Consider the following 21621-nt stretch of genomic DNA (forward strand, 5'->3'; position numbering starts at 1 on the left):
TTGATGGAAGTTTTGCGCGAATATTATAGTTCAAGCCCAAAGGGGAAATTCTGTGCGAATATTAGTTCAAGCAAAGAAGGATATATAGAGGTGAGTAAAGTTGTTAATATGTTGTATTTGTTTTAAATGCATTACATAAGTGTAACGTTAGATCAGATAATCTTAACCTGGCCGTTTGTAGTTTGTGGCAGTTTGAAAAAGGATAAAATATATGATCAACAAACTCATGGTGCTGAGTGTTTTTACTAAAAGCACACTCAGTAAATGAGTTGCAACGTTGACGGTTAGACAAAGTTACCTAGCAAGTCAGTTATTTTCATTAAATAAATTAATAAGTTTCTTGGTCCCCATTGCTTGTGCTCTATAGTTCTCACCAAAATGAAGAGAAAGAAGGACATCATGTCAATTACAGTTACTGTGACTAATACTGAATATGTAATGCAAATGTAAAAATATAATGGAAATGCAAATACATTGTTGAATGATTACCAACATTGTATTTTGCCTGTTAATGCCTGCAGTGCAGTGCAGAAAATGATATGACAACAATACGGTCTAAATGTAACTGGCCCCTCTAACAGTACAACTGGCCCCAGCTTGGCCCCCCCAGTTGAAATGGTCTAGAACCGCCACTGGGGGAAACAGACATGAAACCGTTATGTCACATGCGCTTTGGTTAGCTGGTGACTCTGACTGTCCAAATATGCTAGATAACACTATGACCATCAAGTTAAACTTTACACAAGTTGCTCACTGCTCTCAAGAAATACATTATATGTAAGACATAGATTTTGTTTACCTGTAAACAAGATATGACAGTTACATTATATAATAGTATTGTACAAACTCTCATAAAAACGTATTGTATTTACCCCTTAAGGGTACATATTAGGGCCATCCCAGACAGCAATATAGTGTCGGCACAGATCCGGCCCACATCTGGTGCTGGTGGAATCCACATGTACCTGATGTGGCCCGGATCTGGGCCGACACTATGTTGCTGTTTGGGAAGGGATTGAGTCACAGGGAATGCATTGATAAAATGTTGAATTCAATGCTAGTCTTTTTGAATAAAATGAGTGTTCATATGTAATACATAACCGAATACTTTACATACATAACCACATTTTCTGATAGTCTACAGTGTTGAGAAAATTGAGCATAAAATGTTTGTGTTCTTCCAAATCAATCCCCACCCACACACTCATTTGGTCCTGTCTCCATTTGGGACCAAAGTCCTTTGTTTGCTCTTAGATTTTAGCCCCTGTACCACAGGACTTCGGCAGCCTAGCTGGATTTTCAACTAGATATGGATTTCATCAGAACAGTGGGTGCTGTAGTGGTGTTGGCTGTGCTCAGCCATGCAGCAGTAGTGACTGAGAAAGGACTTCCTATTCTGTGGGAGAAAGCCCCAAGCGAGCTCTCCGAGCTGCCCACAGTTGACGGGGTGATCCAGATAAACCCATGGGACTACTTGCAGAGGATGGCTTTGTACAAGCTGCTGATCAACTCTACGGATCCCTACATGGGCTCCGTGGGCCCTGGAGAAAAGGAGAGTCCTCTGTGGAGTCTTCCTATGCAGCTGGGCTGGAAACTCAAATCAGGTATGTAAACCTGAAAAATATTTAAAAATGGTTTAATTCTGAAAGGTTTCTGTGATGGTTATGGGATAGTAAATATCATTAGTTCTGTATAAAAAGTATTACATTATGGGTGTGTGGATTAAAAAGTATTACATTATGGGTGTGTGGATTAAAGTATATGTAAAAATTATATTAAATATATATTAATATTATTATATTATATTATATATATATATATATATATATATATATATATATATATATATATATATATATATTAAATATATATATAAAATTATATATTTTGTTTCTATTTGTAGTAAGTTTTGATCTTCAGACCTTAATCTTCATTTGATTATGTAAAGATTTATGTAAAGATTTAATTAACTGGAAACCAATGTATATCTTTCAGAAGGCAAATGAAGTACGTACATTTTTACATCCTTGTGTCCAAGTGTGCAGCTGCATTTTGAACCACTTGTAAACAGTAAATTTGAGACTTAGATATACTGTACAATGGTAGATGGAGTTGCAATAATCCAGCCTAGCTATAATAAAAGCATTGATTGCAACTTCCAGAGACTTCTCGGATAGAAACAGCTTAATTTTAGCAAGCAAGAGGAGATGAAAGAAACTAGAACCAATCACAGAGCTAATGCGTTTATTAAACTTAAGAGAATTGAACTTGAACAGAAATTGCAAGCCAGGCCTTCTTATCCAACATCAGTGCCTGAACTCACAAATGCTCGACTGGATGAATAGGCAAAAATTCTCACAAAAACATTTCTGGAAATCCTTCCTAGATGTGGAAGCTGTTATAGTTGCAAAGGGGGCACCAACTCCATAATGTCTACTTATTAAGAATGTGATGTCATTAAAGTCCCTGTTGGTGTAAATGGTCAGGTGTCCCAATACTTTTGTCCATATATTGCAGGGATGGGCAAACTCGGTCCTGGAGGGCCACAGCTCTGCAGAGTTTAGCTCCAACCCTGATAAACTCTCCTGCCTGTAGCTTTCTAGTAATCCTGAAGACATTGATTAGCTGGTTCAGGTGTGTTTGATAATGGTCCCAGATAGATCGCAACCATCAAAATAATGTCAATGTGCCAATGCTAACTACATTGAATCAACATCTCTTTTGCTCCCGCAATTAATGTTGAAAAAATGTTGAAATTTCATCCATATCAATGGTAATAGCATTGAGTCAATGTTACAATGTGTTGTTGGTTCAACATCATGCTTGCACTCTCAGAAAATGAAACACAACAATTACAACTGACTTAAAGTCATACACCCTGAAATCAACTTCAAATAAAAGAAGACAATACATCTCTCAAGATTTCACCAGAAAGCATTGCAGCATGAAGCATGTCACCATTGTTGAGATTCATATGCTGATTCTTTATGTCTCCATGTGTATCCAAAAATATTTTCCCTTTTAATGTATTTTAAAAATCATAATTCAGAATGTCTGATCTGTGGCAAGAAAGTATTGTTTTTGAATAGAACTTATTAATAAGAAATTACCACTTTTGGTCAGTGGTAAGATTAGTGAGTTATGATGCTGAACAGTTATGAGTAATGATTCTGAACTTACCTGATTATCTTTGTTTCTGGTTTTCTTTGTAATAAATTATGTGTTTCAGAACACTGTTGCAAAGATCAAAAACTAACAATAAAACCAAGAGTCACACTGTCCAACTAAAGGAAACACTGATCAACATAGTGGTGACCAAACATTTTCAATAAACCTAAAGTTTATCAGGGTTGGAGCTAAACTCTGCAGAGCTGTGGCCCTCAAGGACCGAGTTTGCCCACCCCTGATATAGTGTATGTACTTGTGCTGAGGGAATGTATATGAGTCAGGAAATTCAACTCAGTACAGTATGTTAGAACACTAATTTAACAAAAGGACACTTTGGTTGTCGCTAAAGTTTTACTTTACATCGTAGGCCGGTTGACTGACCCAAGCCCTGGGAGTACTAGCACTTGTGGAATGGAAAGTTCAGAACCGGTTTGCATCTCTCTTCAGAGCTGGTATGCATGTAAGTGCAGCTCTACATTTGCACCACTAGATGGACATAAAGTCAAAGCTAACTTTCTAAATCCCATCGTGTATTTTCTCATTTGGTCCCTTCCACTCTCTGCAGGTATAAACTACTACATGTCTGTGCTTCCATTCCTGGCAGCAGTTCAGACAGGTGTGGTTTGGAAGGGTGAGGTTCAGATACACATTCAGGTTCCAGCGGAGGTGGCTCAAGATTACTGCTCCAGCTACACAGACTGTTCCACCAAACACCCCGATGCCATGTCCAAATGGCAAACATTTTTCCAGGTGTCATTGTTCAGCTCCTGTCACTTTCTCTCTGGATGCACATAAATATTCGCATTCAAGCATTCAGCATATGCTTTTTTCCAAAGTGACTCACAAATGTGACCCTGGATCACAAAACCTGTCACAAGTAGAACAGGTATAGTTGTGGCAATAGCCAACAATACATCGTATGGGTCAAAATGTATTGAGAATATAAGCAGAAGAGACAAATTCAAGGACACTGTACATGACGACTGCTACCGTAACAAACACCACAAACTAAACACAATAGCAGTAACAGCAATTTTCATGCATGCACACATGGGATATTTGTAGTTTAAGAAGCATCACATTTATACGTAGTGGGGGCCAAACGTTGTTATGACAATCAATGAAAAAACATTTAAAGGAACTGGAAGTAATCAAATTTGTGACAATGCCCATGTTAAGGTCTTCGTACGAAAGGTTGTTGAGACTTGTGCAGGTAACACCAGATCAGGCACATTTGATCTGTTAAGCTCAAGGACTAACTGTTGCTCTTTTCCGTGTTCCTATGTAGTCTCTGCAGCAGATCAGTGAATCTGAGGACACCGATTTTTACAAGAAGGATCAGATTCTGGGACTGATGTGGGCAGCAGAGGAGGAGTCTCTACTGACCGCATCCGCTGCCTGCAGTGAAAGGTCCATATGCTTCATAACACGTTCAAACTTCTGCACATGACATCATGCCATTTCCCTAAACTAAATATGTGTTGATACTCTTCCAGCTTTAGTTTGGCAGGGCGCTTCTGTTTAAACGAAACCTGTTTTGAGGCTTCTTTTATCATTGCTATAGGCAGAAGTTGTACTCCTCTCCCGAGGTTCGGTTTGGACTGAGCTGGCTCAGCTCGGCAGCATATGTAGCAGCTGCTCATTTCCACGCCAGCATTGAGAGGTCAGAGAAGTTCATGACTCCCTTGCCAAGCCGGGTGCTGCAGGAGTCTGATAGCCCGCCCAACATCGCCGATCTCAGCACAGAGGAGAACCACACACTCTACGTTTTCAGCTGGATGAACAGTGTGAATCAACTGCTTGGTAAGAATATCAGAGGATGGAGAGAAATTATACAGTCCAAACGTCTGAGACCACTAGGGAAATTTAAATACTTTTCTATTCTATTCTATCAAAACATCTACATGGAATGACATGAGGGTGAGTAAATCATACCAGAATTTTCATTTTTGGGCAAATTAAAACCTGATCATGATCTGCAACATGATCTGAGATGATCCAAAGAGTATCTTGAGCTTCAGTCAGGGTTATTATTGTTAACTAAAACTACTAACAACATCTCTGTTAATTGAAATAAAACATAAATATCAGTTGATTGAAGCACTAACATTATCAACTGGAAATGAATAAAAACTAAAACTGAAATGAAAATAAAATAAAAAAATCTAAATCAAAAAAGTTACAAAATGTCAAAAGCACATGACGAAATGACTAACAATTCAACTAAAATTACCATGAAAACTAAAAATATAAGCTAGTTAAAAATATTAATAAAACACTAAAATAACACTGGTTTCAATGGAATAAGAAAATCTGACTGTCTCTTGTTAGAGGATTTACATTCAAGACCCAGAACTAGATATGATGAATGAAGACCCGGAGTCAAGAGTGCAGTCAATTGAAGAAAAGAGTCAGAATTATAATAAATTAAAGAAAAGTTTTACTGAAGATAGTTTGCAGTCTCATCAGGCAGACGTCAGCTTCAAGACTCACAAGGAGTTTATAGGCCGCACCGCTTACAGTAGCAGTACCCGTAGCTCGCAATCCGATGGTACCGACTCTGCATGTCCTGCCTGAAGACGAAGGCAGGGGCGCAGCCGACCCCCTGGGAGGTTTGGGCAGGACCATCCTTGTGGTGGTGGGGAGGATGAAGGTGAATGTTTGCATCAGCATCTTCAAACTCAGACATGTGTAAGTACCGAACTTTTATACTACGAGTATTAGAACACGATTGGTTAGATGAGAAGGTAATAAGTGACGTAACAATTGAGTCTTCCCGGCAGAATTTACGCTAAAGCTTTCATTTATACCCTACACCAAGGTCTAAGCTACGTCCTTGCTTCAGGTTAAATAATTCTCATTGGCTAAGAAATAGATAAAAATAGTAATTTTTCACACATAAACAGATAGACTGAGGCATATCTCCATCGATTATGCAGCTGACACTCGGACACTGAAGTTAGGCACGTCGTGACCTTCCAGGTCGCTGATCTGCGTTTCTAGTCGCCAACATGTTGAAGAAAACTAGTCAATCAATCTCCAATAATTCCACTTGTTTCTTAATCTGAAACCAAAAAGACTAACACACACACACACACACACACACACACACACACACACACACACACACACACACACACACACACACACACACACACACACACACACACACACACACACACACACACACACACACACACACACACACACACACACACACAAATAGCTTCTTCAAGGTTGGATTTGGCCAGCCTCTAACTATAAACAGGACAGTCTTCTCAAAACATCAAGACAATGCGTTCTTTCTCTCAATGGGAGGACACTTTTAATATAACACAGTTCTCAAGGAAAGGACACTTTAGTCTAACTGGAAAGTAAGGCTTTAACAAAGAAATGTTCCCTTAAACTATAAACTTTAATGGCCCCTGTGACTTTAATTGTCGGGGTACCCTAGAAAAGCTGATGGATGTATTTATACATGTTAAAGAAGTCCATAATTCATTTCTGGGAGCCGGGCTAAATGAGCAAACACTGTTTCTGTATTCCTGGCATTTGAGCCAGACCCTTCAGTCACTTCTCAGATATTTCATACAGACTAGAAAGAATACATGAAAGGACATTTTTGATAATCACAATGGTAACTTTTAAAACAAAGTGAAATCTCATAAGCCTAGAGAAGTCATTTGATATTTGGAAGGAAGCATTGATTAATACCTTGATTATAATCACTCATTACATATACATTGAAGCAGAAGTGGATTCCAGAATCCACTCCTTCACTCTCTACAAAGTGTCACTTACATTTGATTAGCCACCTAGAAATAGTTTAGAATCTCTTAATTTTCACAAATGTTCATTTTAATGTTTAAAATAAATGTTGTATTCTAGATGGTCATTGTGGTCTCAGACATTGTGTACATGTGTTTGTGACTCAATAAATTGATGGATTAATAAAAATCTAAACTGTAATTAGATTAGATGATGCAATGCATTATTTATTTATTTTTGGTGAGAAACAATCTTACATGATTTCATGATCCCATGTTGCACATAGAGTTTCTTGTAGTATAGCATACTTGTTGCAAAATTTAATCGTTACACAACAGTAAAATGATTACAAAGCTTACTTAAATTTTCAAATATTTTGCAAATATTAACCAATTCAACTGAAAACATCTGTGATTAAGTCATGTTTCCAGTCTCAGTGCATTATTTTGCGTTTTGGGCAGGCGGTTCCCTGGTGAGACTCTGGCGTAGTGCTATGTGTTCAGCTCAGGCTCGGGAGAAAGGTCAGGCCCTTCTCCATGACCTCATCCTCGACCCCAAGTTCCCTGCTACCAGTCTGATGTCAATCCTGACCGAGATGACCACCAGCTGCTGACGTCTCCAACAGATGTAAGAGCTGGGTGAAACCAGATCTGTTAATCTGCAGGTGTGTGTGCTGTGGCCACGACATGCGCCATTCGCATCTTTAACTAATAAACAAGAAGAAATCAAACACTGCTCCTTTCCATCTCATTTATTCACTGTAAACCAGACAAAATACACAAAAACATGACAAAAATATGTTCCACAAAATACTGTGGAAAAAAACAACTTTAAATTCTGTCGCTTTATATAACAAGACTGTACACGACTGTACAAGAAACCTGGGATAAATCTTACCTTAGGTTAACAATAATACTAAAACAAATATTCCAAGGGCACACATAAAAATACAAAAAGTCAATATGCAGAATGAATGGGCAAATAAAGCACACATGATGATCCACAGCCCGTTCTCAGTAACTGTGTGCAGCTGCAGCCTGGAGAGACACAAAGTTACGCCGGAAACCTCTAAATGTCTAAAGATAAAAAGACTTAATTTCTTAAGACTTAAAACAGTTTTGTTGTCAGTATTGCATTTTTGTCCAATGCTAATTAATTGAATTCCTCATGTCATAGTAATGTTATAAAACTATTTGACTGGCACACAAATGTGAGCTCAGGTTAAAACGACTCTGAATGCGTTTGGGAGCATGTTTCTCTTGGACAAGCGGCAGCATCGAACGTGAGTGAGAATGGCTTGTGATCCAGTCACTCGTATAACCACCTTTAAAAGAGAAATCATTTTCTGTATTATTTTATCAGTATTGTACATCTACAGGCCAAATGGGTTCTTTGTGATTTTTCCAAACATTATTATATTGTCTGACCTGGTATTGAATTTGCTAGGAAGCCCGTTGTGAAGACTGACAGCTGTTTGCACTGTTTGTACTGTATATGGAGAAAGACAGACGTTGCTTTAATAATTCAGCCCTAAAACCCTTCTCAGATTTATGAATAGCAATCACTTTTCTGACATGATCCACACCTAAACACTTCAGAACCATTTGCTTTTAGGAATTAGTTAAATAATGTCCTGTCTGTTATAGGGAGACCATAATTTGACCAAACAAAGATGCTTGTGAACTAATGTACTTTAACCTGTTTGCTCGAAGCTTGGCATTAATCCCATTAAGAAAAGCATTTCAAAAATCACAGCGTCAGCACAGTGTACATTTTTACAATGGGATTTTAAAACATTGACCTTAACCTAATAAATTATTTTCATTCCATCATATGTATAGTTAAATGTATAGTTAATGTATAGCGATTATTAAATAAATAAGCCTGGGTCATGTCATTAATGTCATGTGAAATGGCTTTTTCTTTGTGTGTTGCACCATGTCGTGTTTCAGTCGTGTATATAGATATATATATATATTGTATATACTCATATTGTGTTACTCGGCTTTCCTTTCACGCCCATGTTAATGGGCTGTTCCTGGTATGCCCTTCTTATGTTGTCAAGCTGAGCCTCATCTATATATTCATAATCATGCACATCATGGTCGTCATCTTGGTTGTTTTCGATGGATATGTCGTCCAGACTTCGGCCCTTGGCGAGAGCTAAAGGGGAAACAAACGCCAACACAAAGTTTGGGTGAGGACAAAAGGACACGCAAGCCTTAAAACATAGCCTGTTAAAGATGAAGTGTGTCTTTTTTGTTTTAAAATACCTTCTCATGTCTAACCTAAATGTGTAGAGCTAATTTTAAAAGAAGCAACTAGTAGATAAAAGCTAGAGCAGATAGAGCAAGTGTTCAGGATACCGGTTACGTATGTAACCCTAGTTCCCTGAGTAGGAAACGGAGACGTTCCGTCGTGATGACCAATGGGGTTTCGACTTCGAGTATTACAAAACGAGCCAATGGCAAAGAAATGCCATGGGTCTGCGGAATTTGCAGTATAAAAGGAGGACGCCGGCAACATGCAGATGTTTCTTCGCTGAGGAGCCAAGACTGAACTCAGGCGATCCACGCGGTACAGCGGAAGTGGCAGGAAGACGGAACGTCTCTGTTCCCTACTCAGGGAATGAGGGTTACATACGTAACCAAGACGTTCCCTTTCGTTGTCACTACGAGTTCCACCGTGATGACAAATGGGGTTCCAGTCTAACCGCGCCACCTTCATGGCCGTCTTCCAGTGCCCTGTGTAAGTCTGAGTTCCCTGTCGTGGACTAGCACAGACGAAGGACTCCTACTTAACACAGGAATACCAAGGTACACAGGGAGCATATATCATAGGAAATATGCACATATAGACATACACATATGAGCCAGAGGGGGATGCATAAGGAGAACACTGGGGTGTCCAGCCCGCATGGTGGAATATTTCAACCCCTGGGGTGGCAAGGTAGCTGCCAAGGGAAAGACACATGCTCAGAGAGGCTTACAGTGGAAATACATATGTGGGGGTTGCCCAGAGGAGGGGCCATGGACACGGAGGCACCTAGCCAACGCACAGGCAATAGACACTGGCGGCGATGTCAGCAGTGCTGGAGGAACTCAGGGCTTGTCGGGGAAGCTCACCTGAGGAAATATCGCACAAATCCAGTTTGTGGAGTGGAATGGCGAGCAACCGAAGACACCTGAGCAGGTCTTAGTACTGGCTGGTTGAAGCGAGTACACGAGAGGACACAGGCTCCATTCGGAGATTGGAGAATCTGGAGAATCTGTAGGGTGTCGCCCAGCCAACAGCTCTCTAGATGTCTGTTAGCGAGGCGCCATGCGCTGGAGACCAAGAGGAAGCCACACTCCGGTGGAGTGGGCTGTCACTCCAAGGGGGCATGGTCGACCTTGCTGCTAGTATGCCAAGCAATGGTGTCCACATCCCATGAGACAACCTATGCTTTGAGAAGCCTTTCCCTTCAGCTTCCCACCATAACAGACAAAGAGCTGGTCTGAGGTCCTGAAACACTGCGTTATGTCTACATAGGCAGGGAGTGCGTACTGAACAGAGCAGTGCCAAGGCTGGGTCTGCCTGCTCCAAGGGCAGCGCTTGCAGGTTCCCCACCTGGGTGGGAACCTTGGGCACATGTCCAGGCCGGGGTCTCAGGATCACGTGAGCCGCCCCGAATTCCAGACACGCTTTGTCAACGGAAAATGCGTGCAGGTCCCCTACCCTCTTGATGGAGGCCAATGCAACCAGGAGCGCTGTCTTAATTAACAGGAACTTAAGCTTGCTGATTGCAGAGACTTAAGGGGAGCACTCTGCAGGGCAGTTAGAACCACTGAGAGGTCCCAAGTGGGAACGAGAGGAACCTGGCGATCAGGTCGTGCTTTCCCACGGACTTACCATCAACTGCGTCGTTATGTACGCCAATAGCGGAAACATACACTTCAGGGTGAAGGGAGACAGCCTTCGCTCCAACCCGTCTTGCAGGAAGGATAGCACGACACTGATCGGGCAATTCCTGTGGTCTTCTCGGTGAGAAGAGTGCAGAACAGTTGACGAAGAGGTTCCACTTCAACGCGTAGGCATGTCAGTGGACGTTGCTCTAGAGGAAGTGATGGTAGCCACCACCGGTGGTGGTAGGGTACTCAACCCTGCCTCGTCCCATCGAAGAGCCACACGTTGAGGTTCCAAAGATCGGGACGTGGTGGAGGCATATGTTGAGACAACAACATGCCCGGAAGCACGTTCCAGGGCACTAGCCCGTAGAAATCTGAGGTTTGACCACGGCGTGAAGGTCTGACGGCAGGTCGGAGTAACTGGTACTTCCCACCTCAGGACTCGGTCGTGAAGCCAAAGCTGAAGAGGTCTCATATTAGCTATCCGAGCGGCGATGTTGTGGCTGCGGTTGCCATATGCCCCAGGAGCCTCTGAAATAACTTCAGTGGAACCGCGCTCTTGCGCTTGATTTGTCTCAGGCAAGTCAGCAAGGGCTGAGTGGAGAAGGCGACCGAGTCGATACCGAGAAAAGAGATCCTCTGCACAGGGCAATGTTTGCTCTTTTCCCAGTTGACCTGAAGGCCCAGCTGAGCTAGGTGCCGGAGCACTAGGTCCCTGTGTTCGCAAACCTGGTCTCGAGAGTGAGCTAGGATAGCCAGTCGCCGAGATAGTTCAGGATGCGAACCCCGTGTTCCCATGGAGGAACAAGGGCTGCCTCGACGACCTTCGTGAAGGCGCGAGGAGACAGGGCTAGCCAGAATGGGAGACGGCGTACTGGTATGCCCGCCCCTTGACGCAAACCGCAGGAATGTCGAAGGAGATCGGAGACATAAAAGTATGCGTCCTTCAGGTCGATCGCTGCAAAGCAATCCTGTGGCCGCACACATTTGAAAATGCGTTTGGCCAGGAGCATCTTGAACGGCAGCCTGTAAAGGGGGCAGTTCAGATGCGCAGGTCCAGGATTGGCCGAAACCCACCGGATTTCACCAGGACAATGAAGTAAGGGCTGTAGAACCCGGCCCCCTTTTCGGCTGGAGGGACAGGCTCGATCGCAACCTTTGCCAGTAGGGTAGCAACCTCCGCTCTCATGATAGGGGCCTTGCCACCGACCATAGTGGAGCGGACTCGCCTGAAGCGGGGAGGAGACCGTGCGAATTGAATCGCATAGCCGAGCTTGATGGTTTGTGCGACCCAGCGGGACAGGTTGGGAAGCTCTAGCCAGGCTCCCAATTACTGTGCCAGCGGGGTCATGCGAACCACAGACGTCCCCTCGGTGGTGCAGCGAAGCGGAATGACCGGCCCGGCTGTGGACGGCATAGCGGCCCGGTGTGGGGGCACGGTCATTAACCACACCCTGACAGAGGAGGCCAGGGAAGGACCAGTATTCCGTGGTGACCTGCTCTGCCAGGAGTCTGGCGACAGAGGAGGATGAGAGTGGTGCGGCCAGGGGCGGCACACACTGTCATCTGAGAACTCTGTGACAGAGGGGGACGAGAGTGCGACGGCCGAGGCGGCACACTATCATTCGATAACTCTGTGTGGTCAGAGACAGGAGAGTCAGTTCTTTCAGAGAATAAGGAGTGGCCCTGCTACCACCTCCTGGAAAGAACTGAGTCCCATCTCTGAGCAGCCCATCTCAGGAGCGCCGCTTAGCCCGGCATTTAGCAGGGGGCGGGGCTGTAGATGGCTGTGGTGCCTTCATGCGGCTTCTTCCACGAGCCAGCCCGAGTGAACCCCCTCGGCGGTGGGCAGACTGAGGGATCTGAGCCGATGGCGGGGCTTTTTTAGCAGCGGGCCATCGGGGCAGAATATAATGGATAGCCTCAGTCTGCTCCTGGGCGGTTGAGAACTGTTGGGCAAAGCCCTCAAACGCACCGGTGAAGAGGCCGACCTGGGATATGGGGGTGTCGAGCAGACGAGTCCACTCGGCATCTTACACATTGGCCAGGTTCAGCCACAGGTGATTGGTGGACATCACCTGACCCAGCGAGCGTGCGGCCACTTACGTCACTCAGAGAGCAAGGTCAGTGGTGGCGCGCAGCTCATTAAAGAGCCTTGGGTCAGTCCTGCCCTCGTGCAGGTCCCTGAGCATCTGGGCCTGGTAGACCAGCAGAATAGCCATGGCATGCAAAGAGGCGGCAGCCTGTCCTGCGGCTCTATAAGATTTCGCCACAAGCGTAGACGAAAAACTACAGGCTTCGGACGGGTGCTTAGGGTCGTGCCGAGAAGAAGCACTCTGAGGACAGAGTAAGATCGCAACAGGGCAGCGCCCCCATCGAGGAGAGGCGGAGGAGATCAACGAGGGATCACGGGAAGACTTGGGGGTCTTCCAGGATTTCGAGATCTCCTCATGCACATCCGGGAAGAAAGGTATTGGGGTTGGACGCCGACGGGTGTCAGCGGCCTCACCCAAAAACCAATCATCCAGCAGCGAGCGATCAGGACAGGGTGGAGGGTTCCACTCTAATCCGATGCTCGCGGCGGCCTGGGAAAGCATGGCCGTCATCTCAGGATCCGACTCGACAAATGCCGTATGCGCACCCGAAGGTGACAGCACTGCCGAATCTTCACTTCCTGAAGATTCTTGCCCGCCCTGTGATGCTGCGATGGACATCAGATCCGATTCTGGAATGTCAAAGGAAACCCGCGGGAGGTCCGAAGACGGGCCCGTGGTGTCAAGTTACAGTTACAAAAAGTGGAGAGGAGGACTCAAGTGCAGCAACAGATGATTTATTAACAAAACAAAACAAAACACAAAGCAAAAACCCACAAGGGGGAAAACACAATAAATGACACATCAAACAAAACTGAACTTGAAGAACAAACACTGACTCTGAACACGAAGATCATCACACGGAAACTGGGAAAACATATGACAACGATCCGACAAAGGCTGCAAACAAGAGGAGACTTAAAAAGGGAACAAATCAAGAGGGAAGAGGTGGAATAACTCAAACACTAATCAGGTAACAAGGGAAGGGATCAAACAATAACAAGAGCACATGGCCCAACATAACAAAGACACCCAAGTGCAATACAAGACAGGACAGACACGTGACATTACCCCCTCCCTACGGAGCGGCTACCAGACGCTCCATCAGGCGGGACGGGTGGGACGGGAGGGACAGACCAGGGTGGGATGGGAGGGACAGACCAGGGTGGGACAGGAGGGACAGACCAGGGTGGGACGGGAGGGACAAAGCGTTTAGTCCTGGGAGACCCGGGCGAAACACAAAGTCCACCGGGCGGCCAGGGCACAAAGTCCATCGGGCGTCCCGCAGACAGTCCATCGGGCGGCCAGGGCGAAGCAGACAGTTCATCGGGTGGCCAGGGCGAAGCAGACGACCCATCGGGCGGCCATGGCGGTGAAGACCCCTCGGGCGGCCAGGGCGGTGAATACCCCTCGGGCGGCCAGGGCGGAGACTACCACTCGGGCGACCACGGCACAGGAACAGAAACCGGCTCAGGAGCAGCAACCGGCTCAGGAGCAGATACCGGCTCAGAAGCAGACACCGGCTCAGGAGCAGACACCGGCTCAGGAGCAGACACCGGCTCAGGAGCAGACCCCGGCTCAGGAACAGACACCGGCTCAGGAACAGACATCGGCTCAGGAACAGACACCGGCTCAGGAACAGACACTGGCACTAGCTCCGGCTCTGGAGCAGACACTGGCACTGGCACTGGCTCCGGCTCTGGAGCAGACACTGGCACTGGCTCCGGCTCTGGAGCAGACACTGGCACTGGCTCCGGCTCTGGAGCAGACACTGGCACTGGCACCGGCTCAGGAACAGGCTCTGGCTCAGGAACAGCCACCAGAACAGCAACGGCCACTAGGACAGACACAAACACAGAAACAAACATTGGCTCCGGCTCAGGAACAGCAGACACCGGCTCAGGAACAGCAGACACTGGCTCCGGCTCAGGAACAGCGACACTGGCTCCGGCTCAGGGACAGCAGACACTGGCTCTGTCTCCGGCTCTGGAACAGCGGACAATAGCTCTGCCTCCGGTTCTGGAACAGCAGAGACTGTCATCTCCAAGATCCGAGCCAGACGCTCCAGATAGTCCGTCACAGCCTTGGCGGCCACGCCAAAGGGGATCTCTGGCTCTGTCCCAGACTGGATAGATGGAGCGTGATCAGTCTCTCGCTGGGCAGACGTGACGTGACCCGTCTCTCGCTGGGCGGACGTGATGTGAACAGTCTCTCGCTGGGCGGACGGGACGTGAACAGTCTCTCGCTGGGCAGACGGGACGTGAACAATCTCTCGCTGGACCGACGTGACGTGAACAGTCTCTCGCTGGACCGACGTGACGTGAAAAGTCTCTCGCTGGGCAGACGGGACGTGAACAGTCTCTCGCTGGGCAAACGGGACGTGAACAGTCTCTCGCTGGGCAAACGGGACGTGAACAGTCTCTCGCTGGGCAGACGGGACGTGAACAGTCTCTCGCTGGGCAGACGGGACGTGAACAGTCTCTCGCTGGGCAGACGGGACGTGAACAGTCTCTCACTGGGCAGACGGGACGTGAACAGTCTCTCGCTGTACAGATGGGCGTTTCCTCCTCCTTTTCCGTCTGTGACGGCGAGAAGTAGGCTCTAAGCTGTCCCTCACTGGCCCAGGATCGAAGGGGGGCCAGGATGGAGAGTGGTGTTGAGCCTCTTCTCGACCCTCTCCTCCTCCTCTACGACATCCACGGGTCCCCGAGAACCCGGCCAGACGCTCCGACTCCTCCCTTTGATGAACCATAAAAGTGAGGGCCTGAAAAATATTAATTCTGCCGGATTCGTTAGAGGACGGAGTCATTCCGTCATGAAAGATAGTGGAAAACTGGGTCGATCCAAATGTAGCGATTGTGTAGTCTGGACAATCCAAGTCATCTTCGTCCATGCAAGCGTCATCATCCATCCAGTCAAAATCATCGTCATCCATGCTGCTGAGTCCTCAAATGGTCGGATCGTTCTGTCACGTTAAAGTTACAAAAAGTAGAGAGGAGGACTCAAGTCCAGCAACAGATGATTTATTAACAAAAGAAAACAAAACACAAAGCAAAAACCCACAAGGGGGAAAACACAATAAATGAGACATTAAACAAAACTGAACTTGAAGAACAAGCACTGACTCTGAACACGAAGACCATCACACGGAAACTGGGAAAACATATGACAACGATCCGACAAAGACTGCAAACAAGAGGAGACTTAAAAAAGGGAACAAATCAAGAGGGAAGAGGTGGAATAACTCAAACACTAATGAGGTAACAAGGGGGAGGGATCAAACAATAACGAGAGCACATGGCCCAACATTACAAAGACACCCAAGTGCAATACAAGACAGGACAGACACGTGACACGTGGGCGTCCCGTGATCGCTCATCCTCAGTGAAGAGGGGGGGGGGGGGGGGGGCGCGTGGGCGTTTTGTTCAACACCATCACCCTCAGGTCACCCTGGCCACCAGCCGAAGTACCACCTCACGTGGGGAGTGTAGATCGGGTGTGGATGAGGGGACTCTCTCTCTGACAAGATCATTGAGTCTCGACCGTAATGACGCGATGGTCATGTTTCCGCCGGGAGAAACGCATCCACAAACGCTGCTCTAGCGTGATCAATGGCCAAACACGCAGAGCAGAGAATGTGCCCATCAGAGTCGGAAATGAGTCCACCACAACCAGAAGTGCACGGGCGAGCCGTATTTAAAAAGACGTGCCACGTGCGAGCTCTTTTGTGAGAGGAGGTTGCTTGTCTCGTAGAGTGAAGTCAGAAATGACTGTGGAGTGAAGAGATACTCTTGACTCCGAAGCAAAAACATATCTGCATGTTCCCGGCGTCCTCCTTTTATACCCACGAGGTGGGGCGGAGTTGCGCCATGCAAATTCCGCAGACCCATGGAATTTCTTTGCCATTGGCTCGTTTTGTAATACTCAAAGTCGATAGGCTTTCTAAGCGAAACCCCATTCGTCGTCACGACGGAACTCGTAGTGACAACGAAAGGGAACTGCATTCCAGTTGGTGGCGCAGACATTACACACTTCACATTTAACATATGCTGATAAACACTAAAGAGAAAGTTACTGAATGTTCCTACCTTTCTGCAGGGTAGGTTTTGGCAATGTGACTGGACTACTGGGAATCTTTTTATCATTTCCATTTTTTGAGTCACTGCATTGCATGAAGTCATCTTGTTTAAAAGGTTCAACACAAAGAGTCTGTTACGGGGATGACAGAACAATAGGAAATTACATGATGTAAATAATAAGTGAATATAAAAGTTGTATTAGCGTATTTTTGATTGCTTTGTCATTATTTTCACAATCAGTTTTTCAAAACTGTACAAATCATCATCAAATCACAGATTTTTAATCAATGAGCTTTGTACTTAGAGTTTTGAAAATTTACCAGTGCAGCGTGAACATTTTCCAATCCTTATGTAAATGCATTAATATACTGGGGTACAACAGGGCTAAAGACACACTTTAAGATAAATATGCTTTTCACTGCTCCCATAGTGTAGGATTGCAGAACAAAATATACATGTTTGTATTGAACATTGATGGAGCAACAGATTCTATGTGAAAATAAATCATAAAAGTTGTTAATTTTGTTTAAAAATGGTATAAATGTATAAGGTGGTGAGGAGGTCTTTTATACTTTATAAATACTTCAGCTAAAAGAATGTGTTTTTAATAATGTCTAAGTTAATACTTGTTCAAAACAATTACTTTAGCAAAGTTTGTACTATTTTCTGTATATTTTATACATAAAATAATTCATTTTTGTTTAATAAATTTACTGTCATTAAAATGTTAACCCTCTACAGCACAGCGTTGCCCTCAGGCAATGGAAAGTCTTCTCAAGACCCATGTTCAATACAGTTTTCTTTAAATGATTGCAACCAATAAGGTTTGGGAGTCACTATCAAGCACCATTTGTAGATGGGACGTCCTTTTCTGACACATGGTCACAGGAGCACATGGTGTGAGAAGAAAGCAAGATTAGTTGCTTTAGTAATCTTATTTAAAATTACATGAACTGTACATAAAAAATATGTGTTTGTGTATGAAGGTGTAGATAAGCCTTTTGGCAGGTTTTATGAAGTTTTTTTTTTATCTTGCATGTTCACAAATTCAGTTTTTTTCTTTTTGTTGCCTCAGGGCAACGTTGTGCGTGCAATGTCTTGGATGATACTTCACAATGGCAAATAATGTGTTACAAGAAGGGAACTTGGGTGCACAGGAACACCCAAAGTCACCAATGTGACACCAATGTGCAGCATCCACCTGGATGATGCAACGGCAGCCATATTGCGCCAGAACTCCCGACAGGAGGCTCGCAGTCTACAGTCTAATTCATCCCAAAGGTGCTCTATCAGGTTGAAGTCAGGACTGGTGCGCAGACATGTTGGAACAGAACGGGGCTATCTACAAAATGGTCCCACAAAGTTGGGAGCATGAAATTGTCCAAAATGTCTTGGTATGCTAAAGCATTAGGAGTTCCTTTCACTGAACCTAAGGGGCCAAGCCCAACCCCTGAAAAACAACCCCACACCATAATCCCCCCTCCACAAAACTTTACACTTGGCACAATGCAGTCAGACAAGTACCGTTCTCCTGGCAACCGCCAAACTCAGTCTTGTCCATCAGATTGCCAGACAGAGAGGGTGATTCGTCAATCCAGAGAACACGTCTCAACTGCTCTAGAGTCCAATGGCAGCATGCTTTACACCACTGGATCCCATGCTTTTTATTTCACTTAGTGATGCTGCTGCTCGGCCATGAAAACCCATTCCATAAAGCTCTGAGCAAATCTGAAGGCCACAAGAAGTTTGGAGGTCTGTAGCTATTGACTCTGCAGAAAGTTGGCGACTGACCCCACTCTGGGATTTTTCGTGGCTGAGTTGCCGTTGTTCCCAATTGCTTCCACTTTGTCATAATACCACTAACAGTTGACCATGGAATATTTAGTAGTGAGGAAATTTCACGAATGGACTTATTGCACAGGTGGAAACCTATCACCCTGGTTATCCGAGGTTCTTCGTGAACACCGGACAAAACTCAGGGCAATGGAGAGGAAATGGCACAAATCAAAAGATAGTCTGACCTGAGTATGTATCAATCTCTGCTCTCTTCCTTTTCTGCTGATGTTCTCGCTGCAAAATCTTCATTTTCCACAACAAGATCAACAACGCCTCTAACACACGAACACTTTTCAAGACATTCAACTCTCTCCTCTGTAAACCTCCACCATCACCCACCTCCTCTTTTAACTGCTGATGACTTTGCTAACTTCTACACCAACAAAACAACTACTATCAGCAGTCAGTTCTCAACTCCATACACACAGGAACCCAAACCATCCTCTCTCACTACCAGAAACCTTCTCTTTACCTTCTCTCCGCTAACCGAGGAAGAAGTATCTAAACTTCTCCTCTCCAGTCATCCTACCACCTGCCCTCTAGACCCTATCCCCTCACACCTTCTACAAGCCATCTCTCCCACACTTCTACAAGCACTCACACACATCATCAGCTCATCCCTCCACACTGGCATTTTCCCAACAGCAACTCCACTGCTTAAAAAAAAAAACATCAGACACATCACTTTTAGAGAATTACAGACCTGTCTCTCTCCTACCATTCATTGCGAAAACACTTGAACGAGTTGCTTTCAACCAAGTGTCATCTTTCCTGTCTCTGACCAACCAGCTAGATTTCAACCAATCTGGCTTCAAGAAAGGCCATTCAACAGAGACTGCACTACTGTCAGTCACAGAAGCACTGCAGATCGCAAAAGCTGCTTCCAAATCTTCAGTTCTCATTCTGCTGGATCTTTCTACTGCCTTCGACACTGTGAATCATCAGATCCTTCTATCCACCCTCTCATCACTGGGCATCAAAGGAACTTCCCTCCACTGGTTTGAGTCCTATCTCACAGGTAGGTCCTTCAGGGTTACATGGAGAGGCGAGGTATCCAAAGCACATCAACTGAACACAGGGGTTCCTCAGGGTTCAGTTATTGGGCAGCTCCTCTTCTACACCACATCATTGGGACCCATCATACAGGCACATGGTTTCTCTTACCATTGCTATGCTGATGACACACAGCTTCACCTCTCCTTTCAACCTGATGATCCCACAGTAGCTGCACTATCTCAGGCTGTCTGGTGGACATATCAGCATGGATGAAGGAACATCACCTTCAGCTCGACCTGGCAAAGACCGAGCTTCTCGTCCTCCCTGCTAATCCGTCTCTTCAGCATGACTTCACTATCCAGCTAGATACATCCTCAATCACCCCATCAAGGTCAGTCAGAAATCTTGGAGTAATATTTGATGACCAGCTGACCTTCACATACCACATTACAAAGACAGCTCAAACATGCAGGTTTGCAATGTATAACATCAGGAAGATCAGGCCTTTCCTAACTGAGCATGCAACACAACTTCTCGTCTAGGCCCTGGTTATTTCTAGGCTTGATTACTGCAATGCTCTTCTGGCTGGACTTCCATCATGTGTAACTAATGACTTCCATCATGTCTACAAATGATCCAGAATGCTGCAGCCCGCCTTGTCTTCAACGAACCCAAAAGGGCCTACGTCACTCCTCTGTTCATCTCACTGCATTGGCTACCACTCGCTGCTCGCATCAAATTCAAAGCTTTGATGCTTGCTTACAGATCGACCACAGACTCAGCTCCATCCTACTTTCACTCCCTACTACAAGTCTACATCCCTACCAGAAGCCTACGATCGGCCAAGGAGCGACGGCTCGTGGTGCCATCACGGCGAGGCACTAAATCACTCTCCAGAACATTCTCATTCACGGTTCCATGCTGGTGGAATGATCTACCCACCCTCGTCCGTAATGCAGAATCCCTGACAGCATTCAAAAGTCAACTGAAAACTCATCTCTTCCGTGAGTATTTAACATAGAAAAAAAAAGAAAAAAAAACCTTTCCTTCTCTTTTAAATCTTTCCTTCCCCTTTTAAATCTTCCCTTGTCTGGCTTTTGCCTCTCTGAGCAATGTCTGAACTTTGTATTTTGAGCACTTCTTGCGTTGTCCTTGCCTCTTCACGATGACTCGCTTACTTTAGTCCTCAGTTGTAAGTCGCTTTGGATAAAAGCGTCTGCTAAATGACTAAATGTGAAGGGTGTCACGATTTCGATTTTAAATCGAAATCGATCGAAATTAATTCAAAAACTCAAAAATCGAAATAAAAAATGGAATCGTCCATACTGCCACGCCCCCATGTCGCGCCCGTGATGGAAAGTTCAGATCGTTTTACTGACTCTATTGTTCAATCTCGTTCATCAAAATTAACTAATCTTTTTTCTAGTCATTTCAGGGGCTTTAAATGTTATACTTTTAACAGGCAAATTCCCCGAACACATCCAAAGCAATCTTGATCATATGAATTAAGAAATCATTATAATGCAGTCAAAAGTAATTTACAGGGAACATTAATACTTGACCTTCCGAGTCTTTTGTTCATTTGTCGCGTGACAGAGGCAATGAACGGATCGTTCATGAACGACTCATCACGGCGCGGGAAAAAAACACACGTGTTGAAAGGCTGTGAGTTCTCTAACTTGGATTCTATGCCCGAGCCCGAACTTGGCCGATATTTCCCGTCACTATCCTCAGGCCGGGCTCTTGATCTATAGACGTGCACTCCCAACGCAATAGAGTGCGGCGCGGGACTAG

The 21621-nt window shown here is 45.2% G+C and overlaps 2 protein-coding genes across 2 annotated transcripts in view; one reads left to right on the top strand and one right to left on the bottom strand.

Annotated features, from left to right (window-relative positions):
* Window positions 1-1272: 1272 nt before the first annotated feature.
* Window positions 1273-7666, top strand: LOC143729750 (protein leg1a-like). Its single transcript, XM_077221147.1, has 6 exons — window positions 1273-1604; window positions 3536-3628; window positions 3734-3918; window positions 4457-4578; window positions 4733-4971; window positions 7398-7666. Exons 1-6 carry the CDS (start codon window positions 1310-1312, stop codon window positions 7547-7549), a joined length of 1086 nt encoding a protein of 361 aa, XP_077077262.1. The 5' UTR covers window positions 1273-1309; the 3' UTR covers window positions 7550-7666.
* A 6-nt stretch (window positions 7667-7672) lies between these two features.
* The window catches only part of themis (thymocyte selection associated), a 29150-nt gene continuing 15201 nt past the window's right edge, over window positions 7673-21621 (bottom strand). The window contains exons 5-6 of the mRNA XM_077221146.1: window positions 17005-17125; window positions 7673-9099 (exon numbers count right to left, since the gene is read on the bottom strand). Coding sequence (XP_077077261.1) covers window positions 8924-9099; window positions 17005-17125 — 297 coding nt within the window. The 3' untranslated portion in view covers window positions 7673-8923. The remainder of the gene's footprint in view (window positions 9100-17004; window positions 17126-21621) is intronic.

The sequence above is a fragment of the Siphateles boraxobius genome, unplaced genomic scaffold (assembly GCF_051911475.1).
Source record: "Siphateles boraxobius isolate OS27281-9 unplaced genomic scaffold, OSU_SipBor_1 8, whole genome shotgun sequence".
Taxonomy (NCBI): Eukaryota; Metazoa; Chordata; class Actinopteri; order Cypriniformes; family Leuciscidae; genus Siphateles; species Siphateles boraxobius.

Bases quoted from the DNA above. Each gene is read 5' to 3' on its own strand.
- LOC143729750 (XM_077221147.1), top strand. From the start codon at position 1,310: ATGGATTTCATCAGAACAGTGGGTGCTGTAGTGGTGTTGGCTGTGCTC. The intron at 3,629-3,733 runs GTAAGTGCAGCT...CACTCTCTGCAG, and splicing joins TCTTCAGAGCTGGTATGCAT to GTATAAACTACTACATGTCT. The intron at 4,972-7,397 runs GTAAGAATATCA...CGTTTTGGGCAG, and splicing joins CAGTGTGAATCAACTGCTTG to GCGGTTCCCTGGTGAGACTC.